Genomic DNA, 13,567 nt, shown 5'->3' with positions numbered 1-13,567 from the left:
TTTGTGCTCATGGGAATTTGAGGTCAAAGCTAAAAGAGGTAAAACAAATTCCTTCAATGAAACCTTCTGAATTGACTAACGTGCCAAAGTTTATCACTTAAAAGTGGTTTCCTCTTTTGAAATCTCAGATCTGGATGGAGAAAAAGAGAAGTTAAAGATTAAGAGCCCTTTAGATGAGTTCAGTCCAGCAGAAATAGGATATAAGCCACAAATGTACATATAAATATTCTAGCAGCCACTTTTAGAAAGGTAAAATAGATGAAATTTTATTAATATATTTTATTTAACTTCACACCAGATTTTTCATTTCAACATGAACTCATGTAAAAAATTATTAATAATGTACATTCTTTTGTCATTTTACAAAACCAGCGTGCATTTTACACTTGCGGTGCGTATCAGTTCATGCCACATTTCAAAAGCTCAGCGGCCACAGGAGACTAGCAGCTACTGTTATGCACAGGGCAGGCACAGACTATAAACTGTGAGAGCTCCCCTGCAAATAAATGCAACCAGTCATCTTTTTAGTACTCCTGAATTCAGTGAGTGTTTATCAATGAAGGAATAAGCCAAATTATGCCCCAAGAACAGACCAGATTAGGAACTAGAGAAAAAGTCAGTCCTTAACCTTAGTCTACTACAGAAAACCTACAATGAATTATTATAAATTATATATAATTACAGATTATATAATCATTTATTATATATCTTATATATATAATTATAAATAATTATAGTGATGCAAGGAACAAACACTGCAATGCAGCCCCAAGAAAGCCTTTTTTCTCTCTACCAAGCTCTAGACAAGTCAAACGTTGGAGGTGAAAGGCTTCCCCTAGAGAATGAAGGAAATGCTGGGCAGGTGGTGTGAGCCTCCAGGTCTACAGCAGAGGTGGGAGAAAAGGCAAAGAACATGCCAAGAACAAGGAGCAGCCTGGTGGCCAAAATGCAGCATAGATGGTTGGGGGAAAGGCCAGACCGTAGAGGCCAGAACAATCCTGCAGGCTCAGCCAAAGCTGGACGTCATCCGGAGGAGAGTGGGAGGCTCGGAGGGGCTAAACGGGAGAATGTTTAGATCAGACTGGACCACTACTTTCTTGGGAAGCCAGGTGCACAAGGATGGAACTGGGGACTCCAGGTGCTGCTGCATATACAATCAAAGAACACAGAGAAGAGACCTGAATTCAGGCAGGGCTGGAAGGAGGCATACGGAGAGAAAGTCAACAGGCCTTCATGACCCAAGGAAGGTAGGGAAAAGTAACTTACATCAAGTGAGGAGGACAAATATTACCAGATTTACCCACTTAACTCCTGCTGTCCCAGACTCACAGCTCCTGACAACTTTAAACCCCACGTGTAAAAGATGGAATTAGTGAAAACGGGGACAGCCGGCTGGCTCAGCTGAGAGAGAGTGCAACTTTTGATCTTGGCGTGGTAGGTTCAAGCCCCATGTTGGGTGTAGAGATTACTTAAAAATAAAATATTTTTTAAAAAAAATCTTTAAAAAAAACAAAACAAAAACAGAGGGCACCCAGCCAAGAGAAATATGATGACTTGACTCGGATGGCTGTGCCACATCTGCCCAGTATAAATATAAATGGGAACTAGGAGTGATTAAGTGGTAGAGGTCTATGCAAATGGGTAAGGCTAAAGAAAATGATTTACTTATGATTTAAATGTTTGAAACAGTCCATGAGAAAAACACTCGTAGTCCCTTCATACCTACTCCTAGTCAAGAAAGTAATAAGCTCTAGTGTAACTGGTCCATGGTAGTCTTTACTTTCCTTAGAAAGTTTCTACTGTAAATCAGCAGGTAAGCAGACATAACCACAGGGCAGGGGTTGGGGGTGGGGGGAGGCACCTGTCAATTTCTACCACTGCAATGTTTAAATATAAGTGTATACATGACCCATGCTTATGTGTCTGTGTTTATCAGAAAAAGTGATGGCACTAAAAAAAAAAAACAAAAACTGGGGCGCCTGGGTGGCTCAGTAGGTTAAGCCTCTGGCTTCGGCTCAGGTCATGATCTCAGTCGGGGTCCCGGGATGGAGTCCTGTGTTGGGCTCTCTGCTCAGCGGGGAGCCTGCTTCCCCCTCTCTCTCCCTGGCTCTCTGCCTACGTATGATCTCTCTCTGTCAAAAAAAAAAAGAAAGAAAGAAAGAAAATCTTAAAAAAAAAAAAAAACCTCCCATATACAACTGCAAAGAACTATCACTAGTCAAATTTAATAATCAGTACGTCCTGGCATAGTTCAGAACAATGGACTCCAACATGACAACAAAAATTCCAATCGGGGACGCCTGGGTGGCTCAGTTGGTTAAGCGGCTGCCTTCAGCTCAGGTCATGATCCCAGCATCCTGGGATCGAGTCCCACATGGGGCTCCTTGCTCAGCGGGGAGCCTGCTTCGCCCTCTGTGTCTGCCTGCAACTCTGTCTGCCTGTGCTTGCTCTCTCTCTCTCTCTAACAAATAAATAAAATCTTTAAAAAAAAAAAAAATTCCAATCGTGTTTGATCACAATGGCCTTTCCTCCTTCCATATCACAGAACCAGATTGTTATTTAAATAAGCAGTTCCTGAAGAAGGAATTTTTATTACTACTAAAATAAGGAGAAATGTTTGGGCCACTGAAGGGCTGTGTTAGGACCCTTTGTTAAATTTCTGTAAACTGAACCTGACTGTACCAATCCCAAATAAGAAACAGTTTCAGAGAGGGGACCGGAAAGCTCTAGGCCAGTGCTAACCAAAGGAAATATAATGTGAGCCATATGTGTCATTTTAAGTCATCCATTAGCAACACTGAAAAAAGAAATGGGTGAAATTAATTTTAATAATATATGTCATTAACTCAATATACCTAAAATATCATTTCAACAAATAATAATATTAATGGGATAGCTCCCTTTTTTTCATACTGAAACTTTCAGAATCTGGCAGGTATTTTATACTTACAGCTCAACTTAATTTGGAGTAGCTATATTTCAAGTGCTCATAGCTCATGCAGCAAGTGGCTTTAACATTGGACAGCACGGATCTAGACTAACCGTTTCACTCTGCAGACGAAGACACCAAACTACAAAGAAGTTAAGAGATTGGTAAACCACTGAGCCCAGCCTAGATTTCTTGCTTCCTAATTCCCAATTTATAAAACATAAAACTGAATGCTTTATACCCAGAAGACACAGAGGAGTATCCAATGACGGCAGGCCAAGGACACATGGAAGTTAACCTCCAGGAGACCACATGAAACCAGAGCTCACTGTCAAGAGAAAATGTATGGCTGAACCAAAGAGTACCCAAAGGCAAAGCTACAGAACAGACATGGCCTCAGTCATGAAGCCTGAAGGTGAATGTTCCAGGTTGACTTATGTACATGATCACTGGAGACTGAATTCACCATACCCAGCAAAGTGACTGGAAATCAGGACAGTGTATGCAAATTTAAGTGCATCCCAGGATGCAGACCTGCGTGAAGCCTAACAGAATTCCCTATACCCTAACCTCTACTTTGCTGGTAATATTTAAGAAGTAATCTGCGCAAAGAGGACAATATGCATGAAACCTGATTTAAATACTCTGGCCAAAAAAAAAAAAAAAAAAATGAAGGGGAGGGAAACAGGCAAATTTTTATTTAAAGTTAGTTAATTAGTGTATTTGTTTGTTTGTTTGAGAGACAGAGAGCTCAAGCAAGCAAGCAGGGGGAGGGGAGGTAGAAAGAAAGAATCTGAAGCAGACTCTCTTGGCACAGAGAGCTGAACAGAGCCTGAGTCAGTGCTTGATCCCGGGACCCTGAGATCATGACCTGAGCCAAAATCAAGAGTCAGATTCTTTTTTTTTTTTTTTTAAAGATTTTATTTATTTATTTGACAGAGAGAGATCACAAGTAGATAGAGAGGCAGGCAGAGAGAGAGGAAAGCAGGCTCCCTGCTGAGCAGAGAGCCCGATGGGGGACTCGATTCCAGGACCCTGAGATCATGACCTGAGCCAAAGGCAGCGGCTTAACCCACTGAGCCACCCAGGCGCGCCAAGAGTCAGATTCTTAACCCACTGACCCACCCAGGCACTCCGGATATTGGCAAATTTTAATTATTAAAGCTGCGTGATGAGTACAGGACGCCTATTAAACTATTCTTTCTAACTTAACATATGTGGGAACTTTTCCATAATAAAAGTTTTTTTTTTAAGTGGAGGGGTGTGGTTGAGAGGAAGCATAACCTCCAAAAAACGTTTTCTACAGCCCTGATAATAAGACCAATAAATAAACTATGGCATTCTGCCAATAATTTCAAGAGCTTGAAAATGCACAGACGTTTCAATTTTAAGAAAGCAGACTGAAAAGGAATGGGATGGGGGAGGGAGGAGAGGGGGAAAATATTTTTAAAACACCTATAAACCTTAATACCCTGAGAAAAAGCACTGTCAGCAACTCAACATGATCCCACCAGAGCTGCTCCTATTCGTACATATTAAAATATATGTCATATTTTCTAAACTGATAAAATGAGATTATACTCATGATGCTGTTTGGTTGTTTTTTTTTTTAAGATTTTATTTATTTGACAGACAGAGATCACAAGTAGGCAGAGAGGCAGAGACAGAGAGAGGAGGAAGCAGGCTCCCTGCTGAGCAGAGAGCCAGATGCAGGGCTCAATCCCAGGACCCTGGGATCATGACCTGAGCCGAAGGCAGAGGCTTAACCCACTGAGCCACCCAGGCGCCCCCCATGATGCTGTTCTTAAGCCAGCTTGCCTGTGTGGGAATGACCACCCTTTCATGAAGTTCCCTAAGGGTGCAACAAGGGTTGGGCACGTGACCGATGCTACACCAATCAGATCCCATCCTCTAGGGATGGACTACTCATGCGGACAGGGGCCGATGGAGCTCACCCCATCAGGGTGTCCTGGACAGAAGGCCCACAAATTTATGCTTCTGAGATTCCCCGGACCAGACTGAAACTGGGTTTCCCATTGTTTTCAGCTTCTGGGAGCTCCCGGTACCTTTTTATAAACACCGTTTTCCTACTTAAGCTGGTTAGAATTCCTATCTGTTGGCTGAAGTGAAAGAACTCTGGTAGTAATGGGAACACGACTATTAACAAAAAAGAGCTAAGAGTAATGCATCATAATTTGCCAGGTACTGTTCTCAAGTTTTTCTATGTTTTATCTCACTGAAGCCTCACAACAATTCTATGAGATAAATACATGAACTTCAATTCGTGGCTGAGAAAATGGAGCTCCAGGCAGATGAATAACATGCCCCAACAGTGACTGGTTGGAGAGCCAAGATCTGAAATCAGGCTGTTGAAGCCTTAATTTAGTCCTAAATTATAAAACTTCCAATTAAGTAGCTTTATGACTTGCTTTTTTCATTTATTAATATGTTGAGAATGCCTTTACATATTGGGAAATATATCATTTTTAATAGCCATACTGAATTTATTATATAGATTTTCATAATTCAAGCAATTATCTCCTACTGGGGTATTTAGGTTTTTTCTAGTTTTTTAATGTCATTAATGTGGCTGTAATTAACTGTTCTTTGAGTTTGAGGGCACAGCTTAATTTATAGGTAGGTTAATATTCTGGCAGGGATTTGCCAGGTCAAAGGATAAGTACTTTTTTTGTTGTTGTTTCCATTCTTGATTATATATCACCCAATAAGGATATTTGTTTTCAAAGCTTGTTAAGAAATGTAAAGGAGAACAAAGTTGGCTTTTCTTTGTAAAAGGCCATTTCTGCCTTTGGGCATTCATGTCTGTTTACATGCTCAGAATGGAGACAATCTGCTCAGCTAAGAAAGAGAACTCTGTTTTTAAATGTTAATTGATGTAGGATAATCGGATTTCCCAATCAATACCAAATACAGTTGGAGCCCAGTGCTTAAGAAGTTTCTGAGCCAGCTTCATATTGCATCATATTTCCTGAGGCAAATTCTAAAGGGCACTGGCTCGGGGATCAATTGTGAAAAAGCTAGGTTATAAGCAAAGGTGTTCTGTGACTTCTGGAATTCTTCCTTTGTACCGGCTGTTTCAAAGATCAGAACTTACATTATTTTAGATGCCGTAATTATTGGTGCTGTAATTATTGGTGCGTTTATTTCTTCCGTGAGATCAAGGTTCTCTCTGTCCTTTCTCAGAAGGTTAGTCCAGTGCAGTAACTTCCTGGGAATATCACATGATCTACTTTTCTACTCTCTAAGTACTGAAATACTCTCCAGCTGAGTACAAAATAAAATTTCAGACTCGACCTGACACCATGCTACCTTGAAGGCTGACACTGAACCATTTGATATCACCAAGCAGCTTGAAAGAGAGAGGACATCCAAAAGAAGGCACCAACTTAGAAATGGTCGGGGCAGGGGGGTAAGCAACTTCGGTGAGAATGTTCTACCAGGAGCAGCCCTGGACAGTAAAGTGGACACAGAGACGTTCTTTGGGAGACTGGGTAACTGAAGGTGGAAAAGGAGAATAGCCCAAGCTGATCCTGTATGAATCAGAATATTAATATCTAGGGAAAACTACCGTTAACTTTTATCTATCCAAACCAAATTTAAAAATTTTTAACTTAAAACTCGTATCAGGACAAGAACATATTAGCACAGTCCTGTTGAGTAACTCTGGCAGAGTCTTTCTTGCCAAACTGACAATGATTATCTTGCAGGGATAGATAAGAAGGTTGAAAGGGAAAACACAAGTAAACATTCACCAAACACAACCCGGAGGACAGAGAGCTACCAGAAGCAGAAAACTAAAGAATACAAGGATACAATGAAGCACTTTCAGAAAGTTCAGACAATCAGGGCACCTTGGTGGCTCAGTGGGTTAAAGCCTCTGCCTTCGGCTCAGGTCATGATCCCAGGGTCCTGGGATCAAGCCCCACATTGGGCTCTCTGCTGCGCAGGGAGCCTGCTTTCCTTCCTCTCTCTCTGCCTGCCTCTCTGCCCACTTGTGACCTCTGTCTGTCAAATAAATAAATAAAATCTTAAAAAAAAAAAGTTCAGACAATCAGAAAATGATAATAATAATAACAGTAGTGGTAGTAGTAGTAACAATTAGACAAAAAAACAGCTGGTCGAGCTTTCTATCCTGGAGATCAAAGACCCTCAGGCCCTGATTGGAATGAATCAGAACCTGGCACACTTTATACCAGCTAGCTCAGTTTCATCTCATCTGGTAATCTCCCAGTCCAATCCAGCTGGAAAACGCGAAGAGATGGTAAGAAGGCAGTGCAAACAGCACAGGGCTTGTCTCGCAAATTCTGGAGACTAAACAGACTCCGTTGTTAACCTAGGGGCAAACAGCATGCAAGTACGGCTAACCCACGAAATTCAGTAAGTTAGAACTTTCAGGCAACAGTGACATCGTTACAGTTCCCTTGAAGATATTTAGGAACTCACCTAGTGCATGGCTACAACTCCGGCAGGATTCTGTTAGACTGACAATGATTTGCTGCAGGTCAGCTCTGGGGGGAGTAGGAGAAGGGTTGGGATTTTTCCAGCCATTACATTTACAAGACTCCTCAGCCTAAAAAAGGAACAGAGATAAAAATTATTTAACAGGCAGCAATGGACTCAATGCTTTCCGTGAGATCAATACCCACTAGTTATAGGACAGCTACCCTCCCCACTCCCGACTTCAGAATTCCCTACATATGCACAAAAAATAAAAATAGAAAAAGGCAAAGTCGTTGTTTGATCTAGACATTTTGGATTTTAATGTCTTTCTGCTGGTTTCCTTTCTGCTGGCTGGAATTGAGAACTGCAGCTCAGACAGCGGACACATGCCCTTTGATACCACTGGCCCCAAGCAAATGCCCATGAAGTGGTCAGTTCTGAGAAAGCGCATCCATAAAGCTGGCCAAGGCAACAAGCCAGACTGTCCAGAGGTCCTTGGAACCTGGCTGGGGCCTCCGCCATGACCGAGCCTTGCATACTTGAAGGCTCCAGCTACAACTCTGCCCCATGAACCAGGAAGAAAATCCATGAAACTGAGGAAGTTATCAACCTCAAGGAAATGAGGAGGGACACACCCAGCTCGAGGCTACATTTGCTAGCTCCTCCAAGTCTTTTGTAGGCTCCCAGCTACAAGATGGAGAGGGCCTCACTGTGCAGTCAGGGGTTTCCATCTTGATACCTCTCAGGTTCCTTGTACCAGAATACCAGTATTTCTTATTTTAGCAATCCTTACTAGAAATCTTCCTTACGCTTCACATTTCCCTACCATCTTTGAGATCAGTGAATACGATTTATGATTTAGCCTTTTTGTGGAGTCTTGGGTGTGAAGTGGAAGACAAGGATAGAAAGATGTCAACAATTTTCAATCATAAAAATAAAATGTAGGGGCGCCGGGGTGGCTCAGTGGGTTAAAGCCTCTGCCTTCAGCTCAGGTCATGATCTCAGGGTCCTGGGATAGAGCCCCACATCGGGCTCTCTGCTCGGCAGGGAGCCTGCTTCCTCCTCTCTCTCTCTGCCTGCCTCTCTGCCTACTTGTGATCTCTGTCTGTCAAATAAATAAATAAAATCTTTAAAAAAATAATAAAATAAAATAAAATAAAATGTAACACAGCTGACTGTGGGTGAGAGTCTTCTGTGTGCACTGTCCAATATGGTAGCCACTAGCCACAGGTGGCACTGAGCCCTTGAAATATAGCTAGTCCTTGGGACACCTGGGTGGCTCAGTCTGTCATGATCTCAGGGTTGAGCAAGCCAACCGCCCTTGCTCAGCGGGGAGCCTGCTTCTCTCTCTGCCTCTGCCTGCCACTCTACCTGTGTTTGTGCTCACTCTCTCTGATAAATAAAAATCTTCAAAAAAAAAAGAAATATAGTTAGTCCAAACTGAAATGTGCTGCAGATATAAAATATGTACCAGATTTAAAAGACCAATGTAAAAACTTCTCATTAGTTATTTTCACATTGGTTACCTGTTTGAAATATTAGTATTTTAGATGCATAGAGTTAAATAAAAGACAGGAAAATTCATTTGACTGGTTTCTTTTTTACTTTTTAAATGTGGCTACTGGAACATTTAAAATGACAGAGGCGGTTCACATTCTACTTCTCCGGAATAGCGCTGTTCTAACGAAACAAATCGTACAGATTCTTGTGCTTGGGCTTTGTGTTAGATCTTTGATCACAGGTCTTTTCTCCCTGCTTCCCAGCCCCGCAGCCCCCGAACCCCCAAACCCGGTGGCAGATGGCTGAAGTTGGCAGAAGTCTGATGTGTAGAAAATGACAGAATGGCTGCTACCTCAACTTCATACAGAAAATTCTCCAAGGCAGGGACAGTTTCTGAAGTGTGTGTACATCGAAGAGAGTAAGGAAGGAAAGAATAAATAGCTGGCAAGGCAAGAAGGCCAAGGTGAAAGGAAAATATGTTTCTGAAGATAAGTTCCCTACACTTCTGAAGATAAGCTGGGCCCTATGAATCCTTGGCAAGCCCAAACTGACTGCTTCTCACATGTTACCGCAATGAGGATAGAGAAGGCAAGACCAGAAACAGCAACTTGGTAGCACAACCACCCGTGAGTAGCTCAAGTGACCCTCTTCTGTTTGGCCAAGGCATCAGGACCTGAAGATTAACCACAGTGCTCGTTATTAAGCTGAACTGGACCTTGAAATTCCCTATAATGAGCCATCCACTTCTTCAGAGATTGCAAAGTTCTCAAGGGCCATGTTTTTGAGAAGGACTCTCACGAGAACTTACATGCATGCCTATAGTCTTTGTAGGGATGGAGGAAACCACTCACCTTGGGGACTCCTCTCCTAGCAGTGGAATATCTACTTCAAGGGTCTCACACAGCCTCTGGCTTTTCTGAGCAGTTGGTCTGATCCTCCTGCCCCTTCCAAAAAAGCCTTTGGCTAGAGAAGGAAAAATGATGATAACAGTCCCAACAAATTAATTACATACAGCAGACCAAAACTAGAAGGAACAGCAGCAATGGCCCAAAACCTTTGAGTTTGCAGAACTAAGTTCCAAGCCAAAGAACTACAATGTATACTGAGTCATTCATTTGAGTTATGTTTGAAGGCCTACACTCTGCCAGGTACTTTTGCTAGGTGTGGAAGGGAATGAATAAAGATCCTGTCCTTGGGATGGTGAGAATGAGGCAAACAGGCAACACAAATTAACAAATTATACAGTATGTTAGAAAGTGACAGCACTATGGAAAGAAAGATAAAGTGATGGGGAAAGGGGACTTGGGGACGGGTAGGGCAGAATCTGAAATTTTAAGTAGGCCTTTTTAAGAAAGTGGCAATAAAGCAAAGACTTGAAGGAGCAGAGGGAGTTAGCCATTAGATGTATGGTAGAACATCATCCCAGACGGAACAGGCAGGTCAGAGCCAAGAGTGGTTGGCTTGCTCAACAAATGGCAAAGACCAGCATGGATAGAGCAAAGTGAGCAAAGGAAAGAGCTGAGTTGGAAGTAGGAGGAATCCTACAAGGTCTCACAGGCAATTAGAAGGACTTCAGCTTGGTTACATGACCCGTCATCTCTCCTTTCCCAAACAGGATCCTCTGGGCTTGAAATGGGTATAGGAAGAGAACACAAAGACACGAGGCCAGATGTTTTCAAACTCATTTCTTTTTTTATTTTTTTTTTCCTTTCCGTGTGTATAAAGCCTCCACACTTTCTCTTTTCCTTTGCCATTACTCACAGAGGCATCCATTTTTCTGTCACTAACTTACAGGAGCAAACCATCCTATTTCCTTTCATTTTTTACCTCCACTCCAGGATCAAATATATATTCTGTTACACAGGGAAGCACATTAATTATTCATACATTCCTGAATTTATAAATCTCTTTAATATCTAGATGGAAAAGAACTCCAATACCTTAACCAAGGCTCACCAAGAGAACACAGGATTCCCCTGGAATTACCAAAAAGATGCCAAGTTGTCTAGTTAAGAGTTTCAATACATATTAGGGCCCAAGATTAACTTTAAGGCTAGGAGTCAGCTGGGTAATGAATTCAGCTCAAAACCCCAAGGAATTATGTAATCTGGGAATCTGTCCTCATTCATCTAGGTAACCGCATTAGCTTCTGACAAACATGATGGTCTTTGCCATCTGGGCACATTAGCAACCACAGGCTAAGTCTCCTCCTTTGGCAGGTATTCGACGGGCAAGCAGGACAACTGGTAGGAATTCTGTATGGAACAGAGTAACACATCCACAGCCAGTATTTGTAATACCAGATTCTCAGAGAGACCGTGACCCAGAGATGAAATTCCTCCTTCCAAGGAAGCTTGAGAAGCCATCTTGTTCTGAATCAACCAGAAAGCATGTGGGCCTCTACACGCCACTTCTACAAGGGCCATCAACCTCAACAAAACACCACTTTTTGGCTCAAAGGTTTGAGTCTAAGGTAAGTCTGAGTCTAAGATAAGGTAAATCTGAGGTAAGAAATTACTCCGTATCATGCTTGGGGTTGAAATCCATGGGCTCATACCATAGCTTTTCACTAACACTGTGTTAGGAATGGATTACCTCAGAAGACAGTGCTAACAGGGAGTGTTTTCTCCGTATTTGGAGGGGGTGGAAAGAATGCAGAGGGAAAAGTGTAGACAGAATGTGAAACTTTCCTACTCTCTCTCACACTATTTATTCATTCTGCAAATGCTAACTGAGCCCCTACTACATGTCCATCATAGGAGCAGACACCGCGGACACAACAAATTTCTGCAGAAATAAAAATCTAAGGGCGCCTGGTTGCTCAGTCGGTTAAGCAGTTCTCAACCTTAGAGGCATATTGGAATTAATATTAAAATTACTGGGGAGCTCCGTTAAGCCTGATACCCACACCTGACTGCAAAATAATTAACTCAGGATCTCTGTGGATAGATCCCAGGCATCAGTATTTTTCTTGAGCTGGTGATGCCAATGTGTAGACAAAGCTGAGCATCTCTATCTAAAAGGAAGGGTTACTAGTAATGGACCCATGAAAAAACACACACACCTGGAGTGCATGGCTGGCTCAGTTGGTGAAGCATGTGACCCAAGATCTCAGGGTTGTGAGTTCAAGTCCTACCTTGGATGTGGAGATTACCAAAAATAAAATCTTAAACACACACACACACACACACACACTCACACACTAATTGGAGCATGTCAGGAAGATTTATACAGATGAGGACCCTTCACATGGGATGAGAGGAAGGGGAAGAACAGTTCATTTCTGAAGAAGAACAGCATGTGTGTGCTTTGGAACATACTTTTTACCCCTCACCTCATGCATAGTTAAATATATAGGTGCCTGCTTTCTCCAAAACATTTTTATGGAATTTGAGACCAGTGATACTCTCCTGAAACAGGGTGACAGAGGAGAAAAGAGAGAGGTTAACACCTTCTCTGTGTCAGAATTTTCTAGGATTTTTATGAAGGGGATAAAAGAACATGTATAGCTTAAAATTCTAAAATTATCACTATAAACATATACATTGCAGAATTACTCCCCACCCCCCCTTTTTTTGAGCCTGTCATTTATAGATCTCTGCTTGTCCCTTGCTTTTTTTTTTTTTTTAATATTTTATTTATTTGGCAGAGAGAGATCACAAGTAGGCAGAGAGGAGGCAGAGAGAGAGGAGGAAGCAGGCTCCCCGTGGAGCAGAGAGCCCGATGCAGGGCTCAATCCCAGGACCCCGGGATCATGACCTGAGCCGAAGGCAGAGGCTTCAAAGCCACTGAGCCACCCAGGCGCCCCTGTCCCTTGCTTTTTTAAGTCATGGTATTTATATTAAAAATTAAACCTAAATTAAAAGAGAAAGGTTGAGAACCACTGGCCTAGAAGAGATAAGACTTTGGGACTGAATCAAATAGGTGATGCACACCAATTCCTCTTAAGCTCTGCTCAGTAAATAGATTCCTGGAAATCTTCCCAAATAGTCGTGTGGAAAGAGACAAGATCTTCCAGCAGCAAAACCTATGAACTAGAACTTTCTTTCAGGCTATAGTGCCTTTCTCAGCCTGCGGAGGAGCAAAGAGGCCAGAGACAGAGAAAATGGACCAGGGGAAAGACGTGAAGTTTGAGACTATCCGCCATCACAAAAGAGACTGCCAGGAAACTCTGAGAAAACATTCTTGCTAAGCACTCCTGCAAGGGCTCTTAAATCTTTCTCCTCAGCCCCTCAACATCCTGCCCTCGTCCAACTCACAGCAGCAACAGGTGAAGGAATGCAGGCAAAAGGTGGGTGGGCAAAATGTTTCAGCTTAGGTTGAGGTCGGCAGAAGAGCTCCAGGTGACAGCAGGCAGCATCAGTGCCATGGTCAAGAGGAAAAGGCTTGGGAACTACAGAAATACAGTTTCGAATCTTAGCTGCAACACTTCCTATGTGAACCTAGGTGAATTACTAACCCCACCAAGCTTCCCAATCTATAAAGTGGATTTTAAAAAAAACCTATCTCACAGGACTGTTTGGGGGCATTAAGCAATGAATGGAGGCAGATGCTGAATTAATGGAAGTAGTAATAAAGATTATTGTGGCTCTGATAACGATAACATGCAAGGAGAACTCTGTTAAGGTCAACAGTGAGATCATGATGAACTATGACAGTTAGTACTTTAACGCAAGG

The 13,567-nt window shown here is 42.3% G+C and overlaps 1 protein-coding gene across 4 annotated transcripts in view; it reads right to left on the bottom strand.

Annotated features, from left to right (window-relative positions):
- The window catches only part of KAT2B (lysine acetyltransferase 2B), a 103,702-nt gene that overhangs the window by 64,214 nt on the left and 25,921 nt on the right, over positions 1-13,567 (bottom strand). For all 4 annotated transcript variants that reach the window (XR_006818046.1, XM_046002739.1, XM_046002740.1 and 1 more), the window contains exon 2: positions 7,394-7,520. Coding sequence is in view for 3 of the 4 variants with exons in the window: in XM_046002739.1 (XP_045858695.1) it covers positions 7,394-7,520 (127 nt within the window). In the remaining variant the exon portion in view is untranslated. The remainder of the gene's footprint in view (positions 1-7,393; positions 7,521-13,567) is intronic.

The sequence above is a fragment of the Meles meles genome, chromosome 4 (assembly GCF_922984935.1).
Source record: "Meles meles chromosome 4, mMelMel3.1 paternal haplotype, whole genome shotgun sequence".
Taxonomy (NCBI): Eukaryota; Metazoa; Chordata; class Mammalia; order Carnivora; family Mustelidae; genus Meles; species Meles meles.
This window is presented reverse-complemented; position numbering and strand designations above follow the sequence as displayed.